This window comes from Eutrigla gurnardus, assembly GCF_963514095.1.
Source record: "Eutrigla gurnardus genome assembly, chromosome: 2".
NCBI classification, from domain to species: domain Eukaryota; kingdom Metazoa; phylum Chordata; class Actinopteri; order Perciformes; family Triglidae; genus Eutrigla; species Eutrigla gurnardus.
This window is the reverse complement of record NC_139916.1, coordinates 5,304,578-5,329,289: the sequence shown is the minus strand read 5'-3', so window position 1 is coordinate 5,329,289 and position 24,712 is coordinate 5,304,578. Positions and strand designations below refer to the sequence as shown.

Below are 24,712 nucleotides of genomic sequence, written 5' to 3'. Positions count from 1 at the left end.
AATGTTATATGCATGTTAAAAAGAAACTGAAAAGGGACATTTGACGTCATATACAGTATAGCCTTCTTGATATTGTGAAACTTGAAAATGAAAATGTGTTAAAGCCCTGAAAGGTGTATTTGCAAACTGCCATGTCCAAAATATATAATCCAATGTACTTTTGTTTGTTTTTTAACATCCAATTAAGACTTAATTATCTGAAGTATGATAGTAAATCAACAGTTGATTTTATAAATATAAAAATTCACCGGCCTATATTTTGTCACGTGCTTTAGGTGGGACAGATGAATTCGGGACTCACGCTGTGTTTAAGGGAGTAAATTCACAGTAAAAGTATGAAACCACGAGCAGCCACTGCGGTCTTTCTCCACCTCCTCCTCCTATCAGGCTGTCCAGTTTGACCCAGGCTGATGAACGTCCCATACACACACACACACACACACACACTGGCGGGGCACGCCGGCTCTCTAAAGAAACGAACCTCGTTTTCACACGCAGGTGCCCGATCAGGGAAGAGGCGCGTCACTGGCGCTCTTATAAAACGCACGTGCGTAATTAGCGAGCACCTGCGTGATTAGCTCGTGTGTGATGTGTGCCGCGGTTTAATGCTCCGTGATTTAGTCGCTGCTTTCCAGTTTGAAAACGTGTTTTCGTCGGCAAACATGAGTGGAGGAGGGACCCCGTACATCGGCAGTAAGATAAGTCTGATATCTAAGGCGCAGATGCGCTACGAGGGAATATTGTCGTCTGTGGACACGGACAGGTCCACCATTGCGTTAGCCAAAGGTATGTTGAAGAGCCTAGGCAGCACGTGCTGTTGTCTGCTGACTATCTATACATCTGAATGTGACAATTTGCCCCCTATACTAACTTTATTTCCCAACAGTGAAGTCATATGGGACAGAGGACCGGCACACGGGTAGACCAGTGCCACCCAAAGATGAAGTTTATGAATACATAATCTTCAGAGGAGGTGACATCAAAGACATTACTGTGTCTGAGCCACCGAAGCCCCACCATGGCCTGCCTCGGGACCCTGCTATTGTCCAGGTCTGTGCTCTTGAGATTTTTACATTTTATTTGGTTACTTGCACTATGTAGGTTATATTTGGCATTCAACCTCTCAATACTCAGACATGTTGTTGTTTTTTTAAGTTTAACCTTTTGTCTCAACTTTTGTTTGCAGTCATCTCTTGGCAACTCTGCTGCGTATATCCCACGCTGTAGCTCCTACAGAGACATGATGCCCACCTACAACCAGTTAGCTGCGACCTCTCTGCTCAACCAGCAGTACAACGCAGCACTGGGCCTCGGTACTCCACATCTCACAAATATCTTACTTAGTTTTTTATTTCTATGTAATGCGAGTGGTGGTTTCTCACGTGTATCTGCAGTTGATCAAGCCCCCCTCCATGTTTGTTCCTGCTCCCTCAGTAGCAGGACTTCATGGCCTCCCATCCAGAAAAGCTCCCATGGTTGAGCAGGCTGTCCAGACGGCGCCCTTGGCTGGTGCCGCCCAGAAAAGGGGGAAGACTTCAACCCAGCCGCAGGGCAAACAGCCTGTTCGTCCAGCCCAGCGCTCTGGCCAGGTTCAGAAGGAGAACATACGTAAGCACACTTGAGACGGTAGCCCCTTGTAGACGGCCTGTTCGTTACGGGAGTATTCCCCCGTCAGTCTAAACGCTCGCCGAGGCAGAACACAATATTACGCCTCTGAGACGGCAACAGAGGTCGCTGCAGAGCTGCATCATAGACGAGTCGATACGGTGTGTTATCTAAACGCCCCGAGCACCCGAGGCGGAAAAGACGTGACGTAGTGAAGATGTTACCAGGGAGACATGCCACCTGTGGATTTAACGAGCTCAAAGCGTTCATCCGAAGCAGATGGAAAAACCGGTAGTTGCTCGTACGAGGCCGGCGTTGAACACGACACGTTTATGATGCAGCAACTTCGCTTGCGGCTGAAGAGTCGTGTGAATATGTGAGACGAGCAAAACTTTATCTATCTTAGTTGTTTTGATGCGGCGAGCTAATCAGATTTCCGACGCTCTTCAAATATCCATAGGCGCAGTGGGACGTCTCACTCGTTGCGGCTTTAAGTTCTATCTAAACGCAGCGTTTCACGGCATATTTTGACTCGCCTTCCCGCCATTACGGCTGTCAAAGTGGGCTAGTGACTCATAACATTGCTCCTAATTTAATCTGAAGGAAAAACCTAAAATCTTTTAATTTGTTTGTTCTTAGGTCGGACACCATCTCAGCCAAGTGCAGCCAAGGTTCAAGACCAAGGCGCTGAGAATCCCAAACAAAGGCAGAGACAAGGTATCAATTTTAGAAATGCACACTGAGCCATTTCTCGCTGACAGATCGCTGTATTTGTATCGTCTCGACTGTTTTGTTCTCATCCGAGGACGGAATGTACGGCAGGAATTTTGTCTTCTGTCTGCAACAAATGTCCAAGACTAGATGAGCATGTTTTTAAATCGTTACCAAACCAGTCTAACAGCAGTGTTTGTGGTGTTTGTCTGAACTCTCGTCTGGAGCAGGCGGTCGCAGGTCGAGGAATCGGAGCAGAGGCCAACTTCTGGTGAAAAACTCAAAGGCCACAACTTTGCAGTTTGAGTCGGACTTTGATTTCGAAACGGCAAACGCTCAGTTTAAAGACGATCTTACAAAGGAGCTTGTGGGTATGTTTTATTCTCAAAGGATATTAGCCAGTTCACTTTCAGTACACATCACAGAAAGAAATCTAAGGCGTATGCATTTTGTCTTCCTGCAGGTGTAAAGGTGGATTCTGGAGAGTCCCAGGACAGCCAGCAGGGTATGCAGGAGGACGCTCTGGGAGAGAAGTACTACGACAAGGCCAAATGCTTCTTTGACAACATCTCATCAGACCTTAAGCCTCGGTAATTATCTAACTTTTGATGTTCGTCTTTCTGTTATCATGGTGGTGTGTCATGCCCAACAATATTTAACATTTCCTTTTTTTTTTTATGCATCCTCAGCAGAACCACCTGGGCAGAGGAGAAAAAAATGAACATGGAAACATTCGGAGTGCCCGGCCGCTTCCTGAGAGGTCGCGGATTCGGGGGCCGAGGACGCAGAGGGCAGAGCACCACTGAGCAGCGCCCCCTCCCAAAAACTGGTAGTGGGAGGGTGTGAATGTGCTTGTTTTTGTTAATAATTTCTGTAAATATTGTAGTTTTCTACTAATTTAAAAAAAAGTACCTCCCTTTTTCCCCCCCATTTGAAGCCTGTTTTTTTTTTTTTTATTATCCCTAATTTGCATTCAGGGAATTTTGTACTTTAGTGCTTTATTATATGAAATGGGAGAGCAATTTCTTTTAATCAAGCAGCTGTATGCTGGAAGCAACTTTATTAATTGGTAGTTTGGTAAAAAATCAAACGTGGAATTTTTCTTTTGAACAGGCCAGCAGGTGCACATTTTATTTATTTTTTGCTAAATATGAAATCCTGTCTCGACTGCTCAAATGTAACTCCAAACTGCTTTTGGAGGACAGCTGTACTTTATTATTTCCCTACTTGTAAAATGAAAACTGGAGGACTTTGTAACAGTTGCTATTAAATAACATGATTACCAGAATGGCTTTCATCTCCGGTGATGTCAATCAGTCTTAAAATCACAGCTTGTACACACTTGAACATTACATTTCACACTTATGTAATCAGTTTTGGATGTGTGGTGGCTTGCAAATGGAAGCCAGTGGTTTGAACTTGGGGCCCAGGTCTGTCAGCGCTTTGTGAAGTGAATCCTCGTCGGGAATGGGAATGTTCTCCAGCTCTGAAACATTGTCTGATTCCCCCTCATCAGCGTACAGGTGAGGGGGATAGTCCAGCAGATCTCCCTCCGTCTCCTGGAGAGAGGAGAGCCTCTGCAGGAGGAGTGGGAAATGAGTCATTGCTTAATATTATTCTATGCAGAGTTGCCATGATGTAAGTGCACTACCAACCCCGTGAAGCAGGGCTCGGAGAGCTGCGTGCTCCATTTGGTTTTCGTTCATTTTCTGGAGATAATTCATTGTGAACGTGTTCCCCTTCTGTACAAAAACAAGTTTACATGATTATCACATTTCCTCAGCTGCTGCCACAACGTAACGAGCACAGGTCGAGTGACTTCCCTACCTGGTATGTGTCATGGTGGCCATTGGCTACTAGATAATTCCAAGTCTTGAGGTTGAAGGAAAGATTTGAAAGACATTATTTGGATGCACAGTTGTCACTGTGAAGTGACCTTCAACAGGTGCATATTACCTGGTTCCAGTTGTCATTGAATAGGTAGGAGATGTCTGTGCTTCTGTAACTTCTGAAGTCTTTGTAGAAGTTTTGCTCCGTTTCCTGTTTGAGTGACGGAAGCAACTGTGATTAAACGGCAATTTTTAAGTAAAGTTGGTCCACCTACTCAAAATGGCAGTCTTACATTTTACAGTTTAACCACTTAAAAACACATAATTTCCATCTGTACCCACATATGAAGTCTTGCTGTGTTGCATCATATTAGGCAGACTTTTCCATTTAAATATGTCGTGGTCAGTTTCATCGGTGGCCATTACCAGGATGCTGTCGACTACCTTGAGGGGAAGAAAAAAATTGTTTACTGATATTTGCATGAAGACACATCTGGAAAAGCATCACTGTTTGGTCTGTGAAGGTTTCTTGGCCGTGACCTTGCAGTCTGTTCCAGGTTGCTCGATGTTTGATACGAGGAGGGTTGCTTCAGGGGAATCGGCCCCCTGCAAAGTGGTGAACTCCTTCTTGCAGGTCACGGCGACTGCCATCAGCAGCACAGCTATCGGCGAGACAGAAAACACTCAATGCAAAATTCACCTTGCATTGAGCTGTCAGAATTGTGAAAATGCATGTTAGAGTATACTGCGATACTGACTAAAGTCAATAATCCAGTTTCTTACACAGGAATAAAAACACTGAGCCAAACGCTACGCCTACAGCACCGGAGGCAGCTTTTATGGCGGGGCCTTGGCGGCTTCGACAGCTGGCGGTCACAGAGCAGTCGCAGGCAGTCACGCTGAGGTTGTAAACGCCAAACACTCCTTGCATGTCAGAGATCTTTAGACCAATCGTGTGTGGGCCAGCATACACACCGGGGTCCTTCACCAGGCCAGCTGTGTACCCTGTGAGGAATAATGTGTTAAATGTGTTTTTTTAATGTTTGCCCTTATATTTCACTTCATGTCGTAACTGTTTCTACCATATGAGGGATTTAGTTTCCATTTTCTGTTGTCATCCACTAGCTCGAATAAGAAAGGCCCTCCGAAGGGGTTTTGATCCGGGTCGAAGGCTGTGATGTTGGTGGTGGTGGGGCCGTCGGACACGCACACGTCGACGTGGTCCACCGTTAGCTGAGGCGCGTTGTCGTTCTGGTCAGTCACGTGGATGTTGAGTGTGGCTGTGCCCGTCAGTGGTGGCTCACCTGTCCAACATGGAAAAACAAGAATAAGAGCTAATGGAGCTAAATGCTAATGTCAACATGCTAACATGCTCACAATGACAATGCTAACGAGTTGATGTCAAGCAGATACACTTGACATCAACTCCTTAGCCTCATACTACTCCAATAATATGAGTCGTACTATTTTATCATCTTAGATTAGCAAGATAACAAATGAACCTCACGGTGGCGCTAGAGTAAAGGTCAGAGGAACACCACAGTTATTAGCTCGAGGGGCCCCGGGTTCAGAGGTACGTCAGACTTGAAGACATTAGACGCCACACATGAGGTGTGGTTATCGTTCTTGTATCGAGGTTTGAAAACGTTGCATTTATCTTCATCTCGCCACCGTCGAGCGCGTCACGTGACACACCCACGATGCGTTTGTGTGGCCTGGCTAACATGCTAAATGCTAACACGGTGGGTCCTGCGACCTCTAAGGCCGGTGTGAACCCCATTAAGCTGGACAGACCGAGCAGACTGGTTATAATGGGACAGACTGAGCAGACTGGTTATAATGGGACAGACTGAGCAGACTGGTTATAATGGGACAGACCGAGCAGACTGGTTATAATGGGACAGACCGAGCAGACTGGTGAGTACTAAAAACACACATCTGAACTCGCAGTGATCTTTGGCTGAGCTCTCCAGACAACGTAAACGACCACTTCGTTGCCTAGAAACGTCGTTTCGTGCGCGCGCTTCCCGCTGTGTGCAGTGTCTCCTGTGCTGTGTTTACCTTTTCTGCTTTGGCAAGTTTGATTCTGCTCTCGTTTCTAAAACAAATATCAGGCGCCCTTGTGTCTATAGCCTCTTTTTTTTTTAATCGTTGAAGATATTTGTTTAATTTTATAAGTTGTGTCTCTGAGGCTTTGAGGAAGTTTGAGTATACTTCTATAAGTGATGATCAGTTGTGTGCAAGACTGCAGGGTGCATACAGTAATATTACTGCGTAATATAGAAGTATTACCAGTGTTATATTCTCATACTCTTTCCATCACCTGGGTAACAAACATTTCTGTACTTTCTGTGCCATTCTATCAAGCAAATCTACAGACATTTCACAGACTGTGACACATTGTAGATGCTGTTGGCACCAGAGGAAAGGTTAGGCAGACAGGCTCATATGCCGCCATAGCAAGGCTAAACATACTGTGAAAAGGCAGTGGAGATTTGAATGAAAGCTTTCCTGAAATAGTTGGTTCATGTCATTGCCAGTGGGTGATACTTGTTGTTTTACCGTTGTCCACTGCATGCAGTAAGACGGTGTAGACGCCGTTGATGACGTGAGGAGATTCTCTGTCTGGTGTCTTGGATGTTGTGATGTCTCCTGTGTGGGGATCCACCGTCACCCAACCAGCAGGGTCATCTCCCACCATGTACCTGTGGACATAAACAAATGGCTTCAGTGTGGGACGTCTTGGAGCTCAAGCATATTTAAATAAGAGGCTGTTTTCATAAACGGAAATATGCGTATCTGCCCTGTGACTCGGATCTGCTTCTTATAATAACTTCTTCCTTGGCCCATGCTACAGCCTGCCACCATGTTTGTAGTTTTTTTCTGTAATCCTGCTGACAAACAAACCAACAGCCTCCGTGGCGGAGACAAACAAACATCCCACTTACACGAAATCTCTTGCGTGACTGGAGTCGGGATCCACAGCTGTCACCGTCTCCACCCGGGTTCCAATGGGTGCGTTCTCCTCCAGCATGGCCTCCTTGTGGGTCACGCTGAACAGCGGGGGGTCATTGGCGTCCTCGACCTCGATGATGACTTTTACAGAGTGAGGCCGGAGATCGTCGTCACCTAATCTGGTGTCCACTTCCCAGAGGCCCGAGGGCGTCCTCCCCCTCACTTTACAGGAGAAATATGGCTCCTCGTTTTCCACTGAGATGGTCAGCTCCCTCCGCGTTTCCTCCTCAAAGTCCAAAGGCTGAGATACAGTTAATTGTTTGTGTGTTATTCAGAAAATATTCCTGAATGCAGTGAAACGGGTTAACTTCAAGTGCGAGCGGACTCTTTCTGACAAACAATGCAGCAATTACATGACAAACAGGATGTAAAGCATGGAGTTAAACATCACTTACTTTTATGACTGTAAGGATCCCATCATTGGTGTCTGGGTCTGTTTCGATTTTAAAGTTCCCTCCCTCGTCACCCTGAAGGGCGTACTTTGCTCTCCACGCCGAGCTGTTTCGGGTGTCTTTGTCTGTCGCATGCAGCCGCAGAGGAGACGTCCCGGTCTCATCTTCCCTCACTTTGCCAGAGCCCTAATGTGGGAATCCAAGGGTCAGAGGTCAGCGGAAAAGACATCTGTGACGTTAGCAAGTGATGGCGTTGCCTCCATTTATCACCTATGGTTACTTTGACTTGACAAGAGTGGAGTTTGTTTTCTCATAGATCTGATTTGGCTTTTTAAAACGGTGAAATGAACCCGATAAATATTGTGGTGGAAATCTGAAAATACAGATGTTTGCAACGACTCTGTCTGGTTTAAATGTTGTTTTGCAGTGCAGAGAGAAATACAGCATCTTTACAAGCAGTCTGTCATGTGTGCTTACCAAAGGTATGCACTAATGGAGTGTGAGGTGAGGACCTCATGGGCTTTCATGGTGGGACGTACGATTCGGGGGCCCAGGGCCTCACTGATAACGGGACATCTTAGCAGCCCAGGGTCTGATAACGGGATGATGAATACCAAGCTGTTCATCATCTGAGCATTCTTCATGGGGGAAGAGCAAGTGGTTCTATGAACAAGTTGTATTTTTCCATTCTAACGTAGCACTTGTTGCCTGCAGTGTTCTTTATTTAAAATAATGTTATCAGGGTCATTCGGGGGTTAAATGAAATAACTAACAAAAACATTTGGAATTATTTTCTTCTGCAACATGAAAAAGGCATCCATGTTTTATCTAATTAAATTTAGCATTTTATTGGATTATTTATTTCCATTGACTTATTTGATTGTTTGCTCACTTGAGTTTCTTCCCAACTACATTGAAATGTAATTTTTTTTTAAGTGCCTAACGGTGATGATAATAATAATAATATATTTTTAAATACTGTGGCATGTATTAACCTCCTAGAGTAATTGAAAATAGGTTTAAAAAAATAGCTCCGGTATGATCATCATTATATAATTTCAAAGACTAATTATTCAACTAAATATTCAAATGATTTTATTCAAATTTCAACAGTAATTTGTCACGTCTAACTTATTGATCGGCATCATAGATTGAAGGTGTAACTGCTGCGTGTCTGTTAAACTATGAAGAACTGTGTGACTACTATGATCGTGATCTTGTCAACACGTTGCTGATCAGGACAGCTCACCGTTTGTCCGCTGATGGTTGGGTGGTGGTTGTTGCCGTCCTTCACATGGATGACGACGATGGTTGAACTGGACAGACTGACTACGTCACCGTGGTCCTTGGCCTCCACCACCACTGTGAACATGTCAGCCACCTTTAGCCAATAGAAAGGATTCCATCAGATTAATAATATACAGAACTGGGTTGATAATCCGGTTGTGGTATATTTTTTTTCCTTCTATAATGATACATTTATCCTGCATCCTCTCAATGCAGCTTGATCATTTTAGATGATCTCAACTGAATATAAATATCAATATCAGCAGTGAAACACGTAAAGATAAATACGAAATAATTTAACATACTTTTACATGTAATCAAACATCAAATAAAGTATCCATCTATCTATCTATCCATCCATCCATCCATCCATCCATCCATCCATCCATCCATCCATCCATCCCCCAGTATTGTAGAGACACCTGCCTCGTGGTCCAAACATCCTTTGAATGAGATCGATCCCCACTCATCGATGGTGAACTCCATGTCTGGAGGGTTCGGGGCCACAGACTTGATTTGGTAGTGGAAGGTTGAGTTGGGAGTCCCTCTCTGGTCCTTGTCGTAGGCCACCACAGCAAGGAGGTGTGAGCCTGTACGGAGACGACAGGAGAGGAGCAGACTAACGGACATATTCTCGAGGGGTTAACTCTTCACGATAGTCTTTACCTTGTGGGGTTTCCTCGTCAACGCTGATTTCAAACAGATCCCTCTGGAAGCGTGGCGGGTTGTCGTTGATGTCCAATATGGAAATTTCAACTCCTAATTTGGTGTGAGTTGACAAATCTGTCCTTTTGGCCTCAAATTTCAGCTACGGATTGAAAGCCGTAACTCAGTTAGTCCCAGTGTAGAGAAAACAAATGTGATTGAAACGCTACGCTGTGATTGGCTAGTCTGCATTTGAGGGGGGGCTTAAAACAAAACTCAACACAACTATTTAGACCAAAGAGACTGAACACTATGTTTGTTCATTTCCAATACCAATACGACAGATTGTGCACCCTGAATCAGTAGAGGTGGGGCAATCTTTCCACATTTTATATATGTAATATAGCACATCAACTGTATCCTGCAAGTAGGAATTGGTTTGAAAGATTTGAAGGAATTCTCAGTATATTTAAATCGAGAATCGTTTAATTGTGAGGTGACTGTGTAAACTTTACAGCAGTGAGCTGAGAAAGTGGTTGACTAGCTGTTTCTAGATGTCGGCACGTTATATATGCAGAGTCTCACCATAAGCATGGTGTTCTTCTCGTAGTCCACAGCCCTGTGTACCGACACGGTCCCAGATTCCTTATCAATGGAGAGAACTCCCGTTGGCTCCTCGTCCACTCCTTCCCCATGGAGATCAAAATACACTAGATCGTCCAGCTCAATGTTTATCTACAACACAACACCAAATACAGGTGCATTCATCCTTTATACATATTCATGATGAAAAAACATGATCTGCATTTAAAGAAGCGGAAAGATTAAAGAAAATGATTGGAAGATAAAACTCGATGAAGATGAAGAAAGCAGTGATCGTCCTCAGAGCTTTGCACACTAATGGTAATGCTTGGTAATTAGAGGTGCAGAGGTCGATTCAACTAAATCCATCTGCTAAAATAAATAAATAGAATGAATCGTTTTGGCTTCACCAATAATCCATATAAATGCGTTTAATCGTGATTCTTACTTATGATTAATGTTTTAATACGTTTAAGACACTCTTTCCCCTGCCAGCATGTAGTCTATTAAAAACAAATTCAAAATAACTGGGCATTACATTTTTGTATTCAGCATAAAATATTATGCAGGACTACTTTTTTATAGAATAAATATAGGTTAAGTAAGTAATTCTGTGGTCTGTTTATTTTTTCACGTTTCAGAAGAATTCAGATAGTCTCACTCACATTATTTCATGTTTATTTCATGGATATAGAAGTTTGGTTACAAGTTACTGAATCGAATCGTTCCAAAAAAAGTCCTTGAATCTCATCGCCAAATACTGTATTGTTAATCGAAACGAATAGAAGATTCACACCCCTATTGGTAACTGTATTTATTGAAGAAGAAATGTGAGTATGAAGATGAATACATGGTGGTTTTCTCACCTTGCCCAGCACATAAGGGAAGGGCCCGGGATGCCCCTCCTCAAGATCGAAGGAGTTAATAATCCAAGACCTTGTGTGACGACTCAACAGCTCAGAGCATTTTGCATTTGTCAAACAAATAACCTGAAAGACAAACATCCAACCAAACCTGAAGCACAAGGTCTCCATCATAAAAGTCCGAAGAAGAGACACATAATTTATGGCATTTGAACACTTGGGAATGACCTTGTTACAAACATGAGCTTGCAAAGTGGGAGAACCAGTTCAGGAGCAGCATTAATACCACAGTGGGATTCTGTACTTTGTACCTTATGTTTGACCAGGTAGAATACGTGTATGTTACATTGAAGAGGCCAATTTTACACCACAGACTTAAAAACTGCTGTGGGAAGAAATCAAAACATGAACTTATAGACCACTAGAGTGATGGAAAATTATATAAACTGTAAAAAAATAAATAAAAAAAAGGCTCTGATTTTATAGAGAATAATACAAATCTTGCACCCTTATTAATTATTATTGATTATATAATTGAAAATCGTATTGTGTCACACTTTCATTCCCAAATAAAGAAAATAAACATTCCTTTTTAAGTAACACTGAATTTATTTAGTAACTGACATCGACAAAAATGAATAGTTTCAAACTTTCAAAGTAATTTGGTGTAAATGTAAATTTCATAAAATCTGCGTTGCTACTCACCAGGAGGAGGAAGAAGAACATGATGCTTGTTCATCGGGCTGTCAGAGCCTTTGAGGACCGGCTTTTTGACTCGACGAGACCCTGCCCTCGATTCTCTTCACTCCCACACGCGTGAATAATTAGAATAGCAGGTTGGAGTGTTTGTTTGTGTGAGTGAGTGTCTATCCCACAAACACTCGTTAGCCCTGAACACTTCCCTGTTTGCTCATGATGTTTTCTTCAGAATTTAACAATGCTCACTTTGATGGGACTTTCTGCCATATTTGTTGTACAATCATCCATTTTGCAGAAAGACTGATAAGTAGATAATTATTCTTTTTAGTCGACATTCATTTTGTGGTCTGGAAGTCTTTTTTACGAGGCTGTTTGTAGCGTCAAGCTTCCCTGGAAGCAGCTAAGAACTCCTTTATTCTTCTAAATACCTTGAAACAACCAAAAACAGTTTGGCTCATTATTAGAAACACATGCATCCATGTTTCTCTCGTGCTTTTATTGTTAAAACAAAGAAATGTATGAAGCCGTCTATAAGTGTCATTTTATTATTCCACTCACGGCTCTGCTGCCCTGGCTTGTGTTAGTACTGTGCAAAATGTATCATTCATCAGCGACAAGTCATGTGAGGTCAGACGCAGAGGAACAAATGTTGTCTGTCAAAACATGCCAAAAACGTGAGTGGAAACAGGCGAGAGTGAACGGGAAATCTCCATATTTACACTTCACGGTCCGCACCTCCAAAACACACACAAACCCATTCAAAGCTCACAATTCAATGACAGGTCGAAAGCAATGATAAGGGCCGGTGTGTGGCTGAGAGGCTTCTTTTTTTGATCGCCTCCCACAGTCTGCTCTCCGCCCCCCTCCGGCCGAGTTCTCAGCTGCCGCCGTGAAGGTGGAGACCTCCTGCCGAGTGGCTGCATTCCTACGAAGGCGACAAAGGAGTCTGACTGTTTGCCTTCTCTATCTCCGGAGGCGACGCTCTCCGCTTCACTGTGCTGATGAGCGTCTCCTCGTCGTCTGACCTCACGACGGGGGTGCCTCCTCCGTTGGCGTTGATGGTCTGGCTGTCACAGGAGGAGTTTGAAGACGTGGAGGACATGCGGGACTTGGCGTCAAGACCCTCGAGGACGTGCCGAAAGAGTCCGTTGCTGATGACTTCCTCGTTGTTGTTGTTTCCTTGGACTGCGGGTCAGATACAACATATTATTAGGGATGTAACCGCACAGCATGGCTGGTTATCTCTGTTTTCTGGGTTTCCATACCTGGCAGCGGGGAGGTCTGCACCCCATCGTCTCCCCCCGCGCTGAAGAAGACATCCAGGGCCTCCTGGTCAGAGATGTCAATGAGCTCCATCTGGTCCAGCAGGTCCACGTTCACCTCCATGGAGGAGATGCTGCCAATTGGAGCTGCAGGAGAGAGGGGGAAAGCGATGAAGGGGTGTGCATCGTTTCATGAAAGTGCAATTTGTGTTTGGCTTTATAAAACAATCCCCATCCAACTCACGCCTCCTATAGTCTCGGATAGACAGGTGCGCCGAGGACAGGTAGGCGTCCACGTCGTGCTGGAAGACCTCCTCGAAGAACCGCTGTCTCTCTCTCAACTTGAGCTGCTGTGCTGCGTCCACATCTGGGAGCCTCTGGCCTCGCTCGGCCTCCGCTGTCGAAGGAAGGAAGGAAGGACAGACAGGAAGTTAGACGCCCGCTCAGGGAAAGTCTTATACCTGGAGGCTCCCATCACACCAACCGGTTCCTCCCCTCTGGAGGTCGGTGAACCCTGGTGGTGTTGTAAAATGTGACGTATAGTTTGAGACCCATTTTACAGACGTAAAGGGTTCAAGTGTTGGCAGCCAGTAGGGGGAGACATTGAGCTGTAAGTGAAAGACATTAGTAGGTGGAATCCCCCTTTGTGTGGATTTATAGTGAGGTAATGAAAAGCTCATATCCCAACTATAATAAGATATTGCTTATTAATTGTTAACATTTTTTAACTGAACTTTCATTCCTATGGATTAGAAAGAAAAAGCCAAATAAGTGCAGTAGTCAGGGTAAAGCTTTCAAGTTGCCTGAAAGCAGCAACAGGTTGCAGTCTGGAGTGCTGCATCAGCACCCTCACCCCCCCCCCCCCCCCCCCCCCCCCCCCCCCCACACTCCAGGCGCACGTCCGCGGTGACTTAAGGACACTCGCCTGTCACTGCAGCTCCGCTCGGCCCTGTTTGACAGCCGGCCTCCTGGGTGCAGGACCTCCTGGCTCTGGGATCAGACAGGCAGACAACTTTGGAGGAGAGCAGGAGTAGAGGACAATTCAAAGCTCAGGGCCGGACCAGCTGACGGCCTTACAGTATGTGTGCATATAGACAGAAGCCATACGTATAGACGGGATTACCCAAAGACTGAAGACGCAAATCTACAAGCAAACTGACAGCAAAAAGTGACGAGCTGACGATATCTGCCATGACACGTGATCCTACTGTGACGACCAACAGAAGGAATAAAATAATCTGATGAACCAATATCACACAGCTTTCTCTGGCCTGTCAGAGAATATCTGATCCTCCTGTGCACCAAACTGCTCCTCGCATCCTCATCCATCCTCATCCTCCTCTTCCATCCTCACCCATCTTCATCCATCCTCATCCTCCTCTTCCATCCTCACCCATCTTCATCCATCCTCTTCAATCCTAATCCATCCTCACCCATCCTCATTCATCTTCATCCATCCTCTTCAGTCCTCTTCCATCCTCTTCAGTCCTCTTCCATCCTCATATATCCTCTTCCATCCGCATCCATCATCTTCCATCTTCATCCATCCTCTTCAATCCTCTTCCATCTTCATCCATCCTCTTCAGTCCTCTTCCATCCTCTTCAGTCCTCTTACATCCTAATCCATCCTCATATATCCTCTTCCATCCTCATCCATCCTCTTCAATCCTCATCCATCCTCTTCAATCCTCTTACATCCTAATCCATCCTCTTCCATCCTCATATATCCTCTTCCATCCTCATATATCCTCTTCCATCCGCATCCATCCTCTTCCATCCTCATATATCCTCTTCCATCCGCATCCATCATCTTACATCCTCATCCATCCTCTCCAATCCTCACCCATCCTCTTCAATCCTCTTCCATCCGCATCCATCATCTTACATCCTCATCCATCCTCTTCCATCCTCATATATCCTCTTCCATCCGCATCCATCATCTTACATCCTCATCCATCCTCTCCAGTCCTCATCCATCCTCTCCAATCCTCATCCATCCTCTCCAATCCTCATCCATCCTCATCCATCCTCTTACATCCTCATCAATCATCTTCCATCCTCATCCATCCTCTTACATCCTCATCCATCTTCTTACATCCTAATCCATCCTCTTACATCCTCATCCATCTTCATCCATCCTCTGCATCCCTCACACACACATCTATGTCTATGCTTTCTCTTGTATGCCCATTATTTTAATTCAAAGATCACCTCCATTCATTTAAAGAGACTTCCAGAAGCTTTGAGGCCTTGCAAGAATTAAATAATAAAATAATAATCATGGTCAAATTATTATTATTATATTGGCATTATTATTATTTCTTTTTTTTATTATTGTTCCTCTTTTAGTCCCTAGTATGCTCCAGAAATGCTGGATTCTATGAACCACTCATCTTTCGTTTTAGTCTCCCATCTGGTAAATGCTTTCAAATGCCACAGTCCTTGTTTACAACTGAAGCTTTCTGTTATAGATTTGTAGTCTCCAAACCCAACATGAGATAATCCTGATGACAACAAGAGTCATGAGTTGAGATATTTTCTTGGACTTTGGAAAGTTCCTCCAGTGTCAAAGCGTGCCCCTTTAACTATTTTCTGGAGGCTTAAAACAGCACAAGTTTATCAGTGAACGTTTTGTTGGACTCCTGGTGCCTACATTACCCACAACTACCTGCAACCCGACCATTGACAGTTTGGTTGGAGATGCACGTGTATCATGCTACCGCTGGCCTCAAGCAGAGGTGAAGAATGGGTTTCAGAGGTCCGGTAAGCTCACTTCTTTCTCTGTTTTTTATCAACTAACATCCCTTCGGGCAATTTATGAGATACAACTTTTTATTTTTTTTATTTATGCAGTTGAACTCTCGGAGACCTTGAAAGAGACTTGTATGAAATTGGCATAATTACCTTTTCTTTACCAAGAAAAGATGGAAAGTCCCCTGTAAGAGGTGATGATAGCGATAACACTTCGTCAGCAGGGTAAAACTGCTCTTTTGTAGATATCCCAGCTTGTGAGCGTGTGATCGGGCTTCATCTTCCACAATCAGAGACACTATTGTCTACAGAGTCTTGCAGAAGCGAAAGGGAGCAGCACTGACAAAGCAAGATGTCAGTCACAATCAGGAGCGGCCTCTTTGACATGTGTGTTCCAGTGAAAAGAGCTGCTCGTTTAATGTGACCAGACAAGGACATCATGTCAAACTAAACTCTGCATTTCTACTGGATGAATGACCTTCCTGTCTTCCCTTCCAAAAGGAGAGCACACATGATTTAAATATCATGTTTGAAGAAAATCATCCTTAACACAAATTGCTTATCTGGGAGTTTTTTTCCCTCACTCAGTTAAACACTGATTGATCTCAGCATTGATTGTTTCTACTTAAAGGCTGAGGCATGTGAGAGCTAAAGGTTAGCTACAGATGCATATCCTCGCATTGATTTTGCTTCCCTATCCAGTTCTTTCTTCCATCGCATCACCTTGATCGATGCGACTTCCCTGGCCGCCGTCGACCCCGGCGACCTCTGATTAGTGCAACCACTCACACGGGAAAATCGTCTTACACCAGAAAAGCCTGGCCACAGTGATCACGGCTGATGGGATCACATGTCCAGTCGGCTACAGCCCAAAGTCTTGAGTTTCAAACCACGAGATGTCTGAGGGGCATGTGGAAGATACAAACAACCTGCAGGCTTGAGCTCGACCTGACGATCTTTCTTTCTGTCTTTTTTCAATATGTCTTTGTCCGTTTCTCTTTCCATCTTCCTTCCTGTTAAACTTTCTTTCTTCCTTCCTGTCTCTCCCCCCTACATCCTGTCTGTCTCCCCATCCTCCCCCTCCTCTGAGTCCTCGGGTCATAGGTTCAGAACCCGTTGGACACTCAGAATGACTGCGACAGACAGAAAGGGATAGACAGAGCGAGCTGGACGTGAATGCATGCCACTCTGCCTCCCCCATAAAGACAAACCCAGATCCTCCGCTCAGGGGTCGGAGAGAGAAAGAGCCCATTCAGAGCCGGACAAAGGCTCAGATGTAAGGGAGCGGGACGGGCCTGCACTCCTTACTCATGATGCAATTTTTACGGGAAATCGTTTTGGATGTGGTGGAGGGTGGATACACAGAAACTCAGCCTTTAATTTGTTTAGCCGAGCTGCGCCCTTCCATGACCATGAGATGTTTGTTGAATTCCTCCTTTTGGAAACGGCATGACTTTTGCGCTGATAAGACATCATCTAATCCGCATGATGATGGCAAAATTGGTCAATTCTCTACTGTCTTCAGCTTCACTATATATCTCTATTCTAAAAGTAGTTAAAAAAACTCACTTTCTGTGTCTATTCAGTGTGAGTATTGCCTCCTTCCATCGTCGGGACCCTGAACACCAGTTTAGAAGCACAAACAGCAGAGGCAACGCATTGATCTGAAGGCTAAATGAGGGGATGGCGGGAGGGCTCGGTGTCGCCCACAGGCAGCCATTAGCTCGTCACCGTGCTAAATGAACATGTGAGCTCACCGGCTGACTCCCCTGTGATGGGGGAAGGAGAAGGTCAGGGCCGAACGGGGCAGAGAGAACCGCCTCTCCAGATGATCCAGTTGTTTTTACACTTGAGTTGAAGAAGCAGCTCTGGCTGTAACCCCTCAGCAAACACCGGTTTAACAGAAACCCCCACTGGGAACCAGCACTTCCTCCTCTGCTTTGATGATGGTAGCAGTTTGCCAGACCTATTCATCCAATCCGAGGCTTTTTGTGAGAGGTTCCTTGTACGAAACGGGTGATGTCATCCCTGTTTAAATGGCTGTGGGGACGTTACATACTCCTGTGTGTTGCCTTGGCCCGTCCACCAGTAGATTTAGTAGACTGCCAAGAAGAGGCGTCAAGCGGTGTAGTGTTAGTGGTATAATAAGTCTGCTTCTTCTCCCTCGCTGTCTTTCTCATTGACAAACCGAGGCTGTCCTTTCCACCTGGACACAGAAGAGGTTTTATTTCACATAGATGGGTTCTCAACTGCAGCAAGACGGAGAGAGAGAGCGGTGGAAAACACAGAAAGACAGCAGGAGGAGTGAGGGAGGAAAGGTCAAGGAGGACAGGCACACTTGCAGAAAGGCTTAAAAAATGAGAAGGAGGAGGTGGAGGTCTTAAATCTAGAGTGTTAAGCAAAAGTGAGTCAACCCAAGGGTCTGGGTTATAGAGATGGAGAGTATAGAGAGTGAATTCTGCACAGGCTCATTAATTAAAGAGGACATCTTGTTAGTGTCTTCTGTACACCTTCTAACACAGCACTGACCCCAGAGGCACGGCTGCTAACAGTCTACGGCCCGGTCATTAGCCGATCCATCTCTCTGCTAGTTAATGGGGTCTCACCGGTCGGGACTCGTGAAGAATGGAGGGGCGACTGTTTAGCTACAGGTAGAAGATTTATCTCGGGGTAAAGTCCTCCCGTTTCTATTTTCTAGCGGCTCAGAACACATGATGCTTTGAACCAAAGGAGCAGACAGGTAAATGTCCTTGCTTTGTCTCACACTTTCCCTGTTTTCTCTCCCAAAAAGCTTCCATTTACTTGTCTCCAGTTGCAAGGACTGTAAATTATTTATGGGAGTTGTGGTTGTGTGTTTCTGTCTGGTCTGTGTCTCCGTGCATGTGTGTGTGTGTTGTCATTTACATATTAGATCTGGGTGTTTTCGTTGGGACAAAGCAGTGTCCAGCCCCATCAGTTCAGGCCTCCAGGACAACAATGACATCAGTGTTGTTAACCCTCTCCTTCCTTCCCTCCTGCCTGGATTACACCCAGACTGACAATAGGACTGTTTGTAGGTCAGAGTCCTGTCCCACTGCCCCTCATTAACCCACAAACACAGTTCTGATCAACATGGCAAAACACTTCTACATCACACAAGTATAAGATTATTAACTGCAATAAGTTATTCAATCAGACAATAATGCCCAAAGCTCTGTATGGGCAAGAAAACCAATGCTAGAAAAAAAGAACACTCTATACTATATACTGTATATACTACCTATAGGGAAAGCAAGGCCTTAGAATAAAGCAAATGGTGTTGACAGCTTGTTCCTCTTCTTCCATTTAAAGCAAAGTGCATCTGGAGTGGTTGTCAACAGGCAGAAAACACTGATGCTGATAATTAAATCTGTAATTAGCGTCTAACATTAAATGATCAAGTGAAGGTAACAGAGTGCATCCTCCTCTGTAAGGCTAATGGCTGGGGCTCGCCCTCTGTCAGAGAGAGAGAGAGACAAAGGGGGAATTAAACCCTCACATGCCGACTCCTCTCATTGTAATCCCTTCAACATTCACACGGCTCCCTGCTCTTCCTGGAATCGCCGCCTCTCCCCGTGTTTGCGAGCGAGGTTTAAAGCCGTTTTCCACCTCAGCTGGGAGAACCGTAGGAATGTTTGCTTCCACTCCACGCGTCTGTTGAGGCCGGCCGGCCTGCAGATGCTGCCGGCTTCAAAAGCCTGAACGCATATATTATCATGATTAACTGTAGCAGTGACGATTCAATTATGACCTCATGTTATCACAACCATAGAAGAGTGTGATTTAATAGATAACAGTATTTAAACCCCATTACAGCCAGACTTTGTTGTCACTTATTTGGTCACCGTAAGCTCCAAGAATACTTGAGTAATATTTATTTAATGACTGTTAATAATGTACTGTAATTCTGCATTTTCTTGACTATTATTATCATGATTTGTATTCTCCTTTGGTGGATTTTATTTTCATCTTCATTGTCTTGTGAAATCCTTGAACAGCCACAAAGGCCCTTTTACTTATTGGCTAATTAGACCTCTATCAGACGTAAATTATTGTTAGTGTTTTATAAAGGTATTGCTGCTTTAAATCCCCCCTTCTTTCCCCCCCGTTTGGTTTTAATAGTGAAGGCTATAATATTCCCTCCTCCCAGCAACACCAGCGCCTCAGTGAACAAACTCCAAATCATTTCCCGACCAAACAGGTGAATTTGTTCCGTTTGGAAGTGAGTTCCCATGATGAATTGCTGCCGTGCTTCTGAAAACTCAATGTAAGGCTTTGCTCCGTCTACGGAGGATTCAGCTGAGCGGTGAGTCGATGGATTTTGCTGGAGAACTAATGAGAGGAGCTGAGTCTCCAGGGCCTGCACAGCTTAGGCCGTTGAACTGATGGGAACCTTATTCAGCCGTCCACGCACTGCTGTTTATTATAATCATGCTCAAACAGCCTATATTTAGCTTAAAACCACGAGGCATTGTTTATACTAGAAGCATCTGTTTCCCCCGTGTGGCTTTCCTTACATTACCAAGCAGTGGTAATGTAAGTGTTGCTTCTTTGCTTTCAGCAACAGCGATTGAGTTGCTGGAAACTTTCAACGGTCCTCATGGCCAATAGCTTTAGAAAGATATCAGCCATCATTATCTCTGAATGATTATATTTAATGTGAAAGCTGCCAGCCATAGTGGAGAAATGCAGTAGAATTATAACTCAACTACAGTTTCCCTCAGTACTACGGAGCGTTTTTACCGTCTTTAAGCTCTGCAGTTCCAAAGAACAGGCTCCTACCCGGCAAAGTTAGTGACCAGCTGAGCATTCAGCTCCTACAGAACCAGATATTTGGTAGGAGTTGGTAGAGACTATAGACTGTATGTAAGAAGTGGACATCGTCGACTTCACTCATTGGTTTGTGGACTACGGTTCTGAAGCCTCCATTGTGGATGTTGCCATCTTGGATTTTGAACGGAAGTTACCATTTTTGGGGGCGGGGGTAAATAGGGGAGTAGGGGAGTGATAGGTGGATTTGACAAACACAAGCGGCATAGTGGCACCCTGATCAGCAACCTTGCCGGATCTGGATCCATTTGGCCTCTGGTGTGAAGCTGTTAACAAAGTTAGCTTCCACAATTCGAGGTAATCTTTTCAGTTAAGTGTCAAAGTAATCTTAGTAGCTAGTCGGTAGCGATGGTAGCGAGGCCGTGGTAGTGATCGGCCAATCGCAAGTCAGACATGCCCTAAAGCATACGGTGCTTTATCATTATCTCCAATGTTTACTCAATCAAGTAAGAAGAAGGGTAATTCCTCATAGACTTCTATACAATCAGTTTGCAAGCAGAGGAGTCGCCCCCTGATGGCCAGCAGAGAGAATGCATGTTCAAGGCAGTTCAGCATTGGCTTCACTTTTCAGAACTGGAAGTTGCTGCCTGGGTAGAGACCAAAACAGAGCTAAAAAAAAGAGTAAATATTTTATCCATTGGCATTTATCAGGTAGTCATAAAGATGATTCCCAATAAATGTGAATGAATCTCTGAATCTGCTGGATGTGTAAATAGATAAACGCTAGCTAGAATGGAAAGTACCTCACCGCTACTTAAACATGACGTCATTCCAACTGTAGCCAAGTGCTCAAGAGGAACGAATCTGTAGAATCCAACTGTTCACTCAGAAGGGAACGGGGGTTGAATGTTCAGTTTGATCCCCTCCAACTTAGACATTAAGCTCCATGACTTGAGAGCAGCATGAGATGATACGGGATCCCTCAGGGTGTGATCAATTACAGATCCAGACAGCACATGATATGCAGTTCTACCTCTCTAATTGTCTCATTAAACACAATCTACTCCTCGGTCCGATCTGGGTCAAGTCCAAGGAGACTGAGCTGGTGAATACATGGAGAATAGAAACCCTCTCCACCCTGCTGTCTGTAACACGCTCTCAGCAGCTGGCCAGTCCTTCACTCCAATGTGCCTCTCTCTGGCACATTCCCACAATAATCACAACGCGACAGAGCCGACTGTAGCGGCGCCGAGGCCGAGTGCAGAGCAACAGATGGGAGATCTTCCTCTGGAGTCTCAGCCCCGATTCCTTTTTAGCCCCGTGAAATCACAGGGCGATCTAACTGGGACTAATTCAATCCCAGGTCCCGTGTGTTCCTTCTGGGTCGGTGTGTCTGTGGAGCGAGCTGCAGTCCATCGACTGATGGGATCTGTGAGATCTGCAGGCACAATCCCATTAGAAATAAGAGATCCTTGTCTGGAGCTCTGCTGTGGCCCTAATCCAAGCCTGCCTCAGTGTGTGTGTGTGTCTGTGTGTGTGTGTGTGTGTGTGTGTGTGTGTGTGTGTGTGTGTGTGTGTGTGTGTGTGTGTGTGTGTGTGTGTGTGTGTGTGTGCAGCCCTTATCCCATGCAAAGAGTGTGACCTATTCACTTGGTATTAGTGGACATTACTCAGGGTGATGATTCAACATTCCTGTCTGATTTTTGGTTGGCGCAGCACATCAACACAACGGCAGCTATTTAACACACACACACACACACACACACACACACACACACACACACACACACACACACACACACACAGCTTATGCCTCATAGTAATGGAGCAGTGAATAAATAAATAAAACTCCACCTTAACTTACCTGACATTAATTTGGCACCATTTGATTTAATACAGACACAGAATTGAAAAGCAAAGGATTTGATATGATTTCTGACGCCTTGTTAAAAGGAAATGCGTGATTTGAGATTTGTTTTTTGTTTCTTTTTGCCTTAAATGTGCTGTACTACCTCTCATCCCTACTCCCCCCATTAACACAGCTTTACATCTACAAATTAAACCTGAGTTAATGGAGCAAACATGTGGCTACGTCTCACCAAAATCCCCCTGAACTTAAAAGAGGAGAAGAAGTTTTGAGGATGACTCACAGGGCAGGCGTTTGTTGTGGAGGTTGGCCGACGAGGAGCTCATGTTGCCGGAGAGTCGTAGAAGAATCAGTCAGTGAGAGTTCAGCAGAGAGGCTGCTGATCCTCTCCCACCTCCCTCGGTGAATGATACCCGCTCACGGCGCCGTTCTGCCTCCCTGCTGCCCCTCTTTTGCCTCGGTGGACTCTGAGCCACTTGGATGAGGCGAGAACAAGTTTGTGGCTTTGTGGAGCCGACCAGCTGACCAATGACGGGGAGGGGGAGGAGCTGGGAGTCCGAGGAAGGGATTGAGGAGAGGGAAGGAGGGATTTTATGTAACGGAGTGGAAAATACCAAGGAGAGACAGGCACATGCCTTTGTTATTTTTGTCTTCTTACACCCCCTCCCTCCCTCGTCCTTCCTCCCTTTCTGTCTCTTGTTACCTCTCCCCCTTTTTGTTTGATTTAAACGCTCTCTGTGTCACCTTCAGGGTCAAATGTTACATGACAACAAATATCACTTGAATTATTGTATGATTTTTCATACCTGGTTTATAATAATTGGAACAGCACCGATGCTCACATTTTCTACCTCACAGAATAATCCAGTCTGAATAAGAGATTAATAAAACTATTACATTTGTATACATCTAGCTGTTAAAAAAACTCAAAATTCAAGATTTTACATCCAAATATTATTATGAAAATGTTGTGCATCCTGAGGGGGGGAAAAATCTTCCTTGTTGAGTCTATTGTCAGAAAATTAAACCAAAAACATGAATAAGACAGGTTCCAGTTTGACCCAGTGAGGATTTGAAGGGTTTCTCTGTTTTATATTTCCATAAGTTTTATATCTTTATTGATTGAACAAAAACAAGACATTTACAAATCTCTACTTTGTCTTTAGTCGTGTTTAAATAGCAGAATAATAGTTTGGTGTCGTCCAGTTTTCAGATTGTTTCCTTCTGATTTTCTAAACAGTGTTGAAACTCACTGACTCTCTAATTATTCATTTATTTAATAATGAATTCGATGCTCCATTCTGGCTGTGGAGAACTTTCCTCCAAACCATTTAATTTACAAATGGAACAGAAGAAGCAGGAGTCCTTATATATGGGAATGTAGTGTTGACAGTAATCTGATGAGTCTGTGTGTCCGAGACACCATCTAGTGGACGGCAGCTGACATCTCCACTCCTTCCACACCGGACCTGCTGATTACACAACGTTTGCATGCAGAGGCTTCACAGAGCATCATTACATCATCGCCTTCCCCCAAAACACCGCATCAGCATCTGAAAGAGGCTTTGAAAGTATGCAGGTAAAGGTGATATATATATATATATATATATATATATATATATATATATATATATATATATACTATATTACAATAACCACGGCACATAGTTCTTCACATAAGGAAACAAATGTGCATTAGCATGGGAGCTTTACCTACTGAAACTCTCTCTTGTCGTCTGTGCTAAGAAGCTGAAAAGTGAAACTTCAAATAGAGGCAAACTCTTAGCTGTAAATGTCAGTGGTTGTGATGGTTTAGCCTCAATGTGCTCTGTATGTGTGTGTGTGTGTGTGTGTGTGTGTGTGTGTGTGTGTGTGTGTGTGTGTGTGTGTGTGTGTGTGTGTGTGTGTGTGTGTGTGTGTGTGTGTGTGTGTGTGTGTCGAGGACAAGAAGACAGAGCGATAGATGAAGAGAGAGAGAGAGTGGGCAGAGGAAGCATGATGTGACTCAAAGTGAGAAATCCTCTCCACCTCAAACTAGATTATGCGTGGGCTTCCTCATGACTGGGGGTTCACCTGCTGAGGCCCTGCAGAAAATCGATAGCTGAGAACTGGGCTGCAGCGCTGCTCGGGCGGCCATGAAGCAAAAGCCAAGTCCTCTTTCATGTGTTTTTTTTTTCTTCTCAAAATGAGATAAAAGAGGGAGGCGAGAAGAAAGTGAAGAAGAAGGTAGTGAAAGCATGCAGGCGGCAGGGAGTGAGTGAAGGGGTCACGGTTCCTGTTGTCTGCACGGCCCTGAAAGGCCTTGTGTGTTTTTTTGTTTGCCTTCGTGCTTGATGTTGACCTTTTGAACACTTTGCTCCAAAGCAATTTCAAAGCGTTCACACAGTTTGGCGTCATTCACGATGAAATATCATTC

At 44.5% G+C, this 24,712-nt stretch overlaps 3 protein-coding genes across 4 annotated transcripts; 1 reads left to right on the top strand and 2 right to left on the bottom strand.

Moving 5' to 3' along the window:
* The first annotated feature begins 345 nt into the window (after positions 1-345).
* Positions 346-3,552, top strand: LOC311024852 (protein LSM14 homolog B-B-like). 2 transcript variants are annotated; one of them, XM_084027427.1, is made up of 8 exons: positions 346-786; positions 887-1,050; positions 1,187-1,313; positions 1,438-1,608; positions 2,245-2,322; positions 2,547-2,687; positions 2,780-2,906; positions 3,006-3,552. In XM_084027427.1, the coding sequence occupies exons 1-8, from the start codon at positions 606-608 to the stop codon at positions 3,160-3,162; spliced, it is 1,146 nt and encodes a 381-aa protein (XP_083883553.1). In that variant the 5' UTR covers positions 346-605; the 3' UTR covers positions 3,163-3,552. The 2 variants fall into 2 exon arrangements, with proteins under 2 accessions (XP_083883553.1, XP_083883552.1); XM_084027426.1 differs by having other exon boundaries at positions 1,435-1,608.
* Positions 3,553-3,686: 134 nt separating this feature from the next.
* cdh27 (cadherin 27) lies at positions 3,687-11,991 on the bottom strand (the record flags this gene model as incomplete). Its single annotated transcript, XM_084031357.1, has 14 exons — positions 10,933-11,991; positions 10,070-10,219; positions 9,506-9,647; positions 9,266-9,429; positions 8,802-8,933; positions 7,556-7,738; positions 7,094-7,401; positions 6,708-6,850; positions 5,228-5,449; positions 4,971-5,150; positions 4,686-4,807; positions 4,488-4,589; positions 4,273-4,356; positions 3,687-3,893 (listed from the first exon to the last, which is right to left on the bottom strand). Exons 1-14 carry the CDS (start codon positions 11,101-11,103, stop codon positions 3,687-3,689), a joined length of 2,310 nt encoding a protein of 769 aa, XP_083887483.1. The 5' UTR covers positions 11,104-11,991.
* A 38-nt stretch (positions 11,992-12,029) lies between these two features.
* On the bottom strand, positions 12,030-22,773 carry LOC311028427 (dysbindin-like). Its single transcript, XM_084032987.1, has 4 exons — positions 22,580-22,773; positions 13,135-13,287; positions 12,894-13,037; positions 12,030-12,813 (listed from the first exon to the last, which is right to left on the bottom strand). The coding sequence occupies exons 1-4, from the start codon at positions 22,620-22,622 to the stop codon at positions 12,554-12,556; spliced, it is 600 nt and encodes a 199-aa protein (XP_083889113.1). The 5' UTR covers positions 22,623-22,773; the 3' UTR covers positions 12,030-12,553.
* Between the last annotated feature and the right edge of the window lie 1,939 nt (positions 22,774-24,712).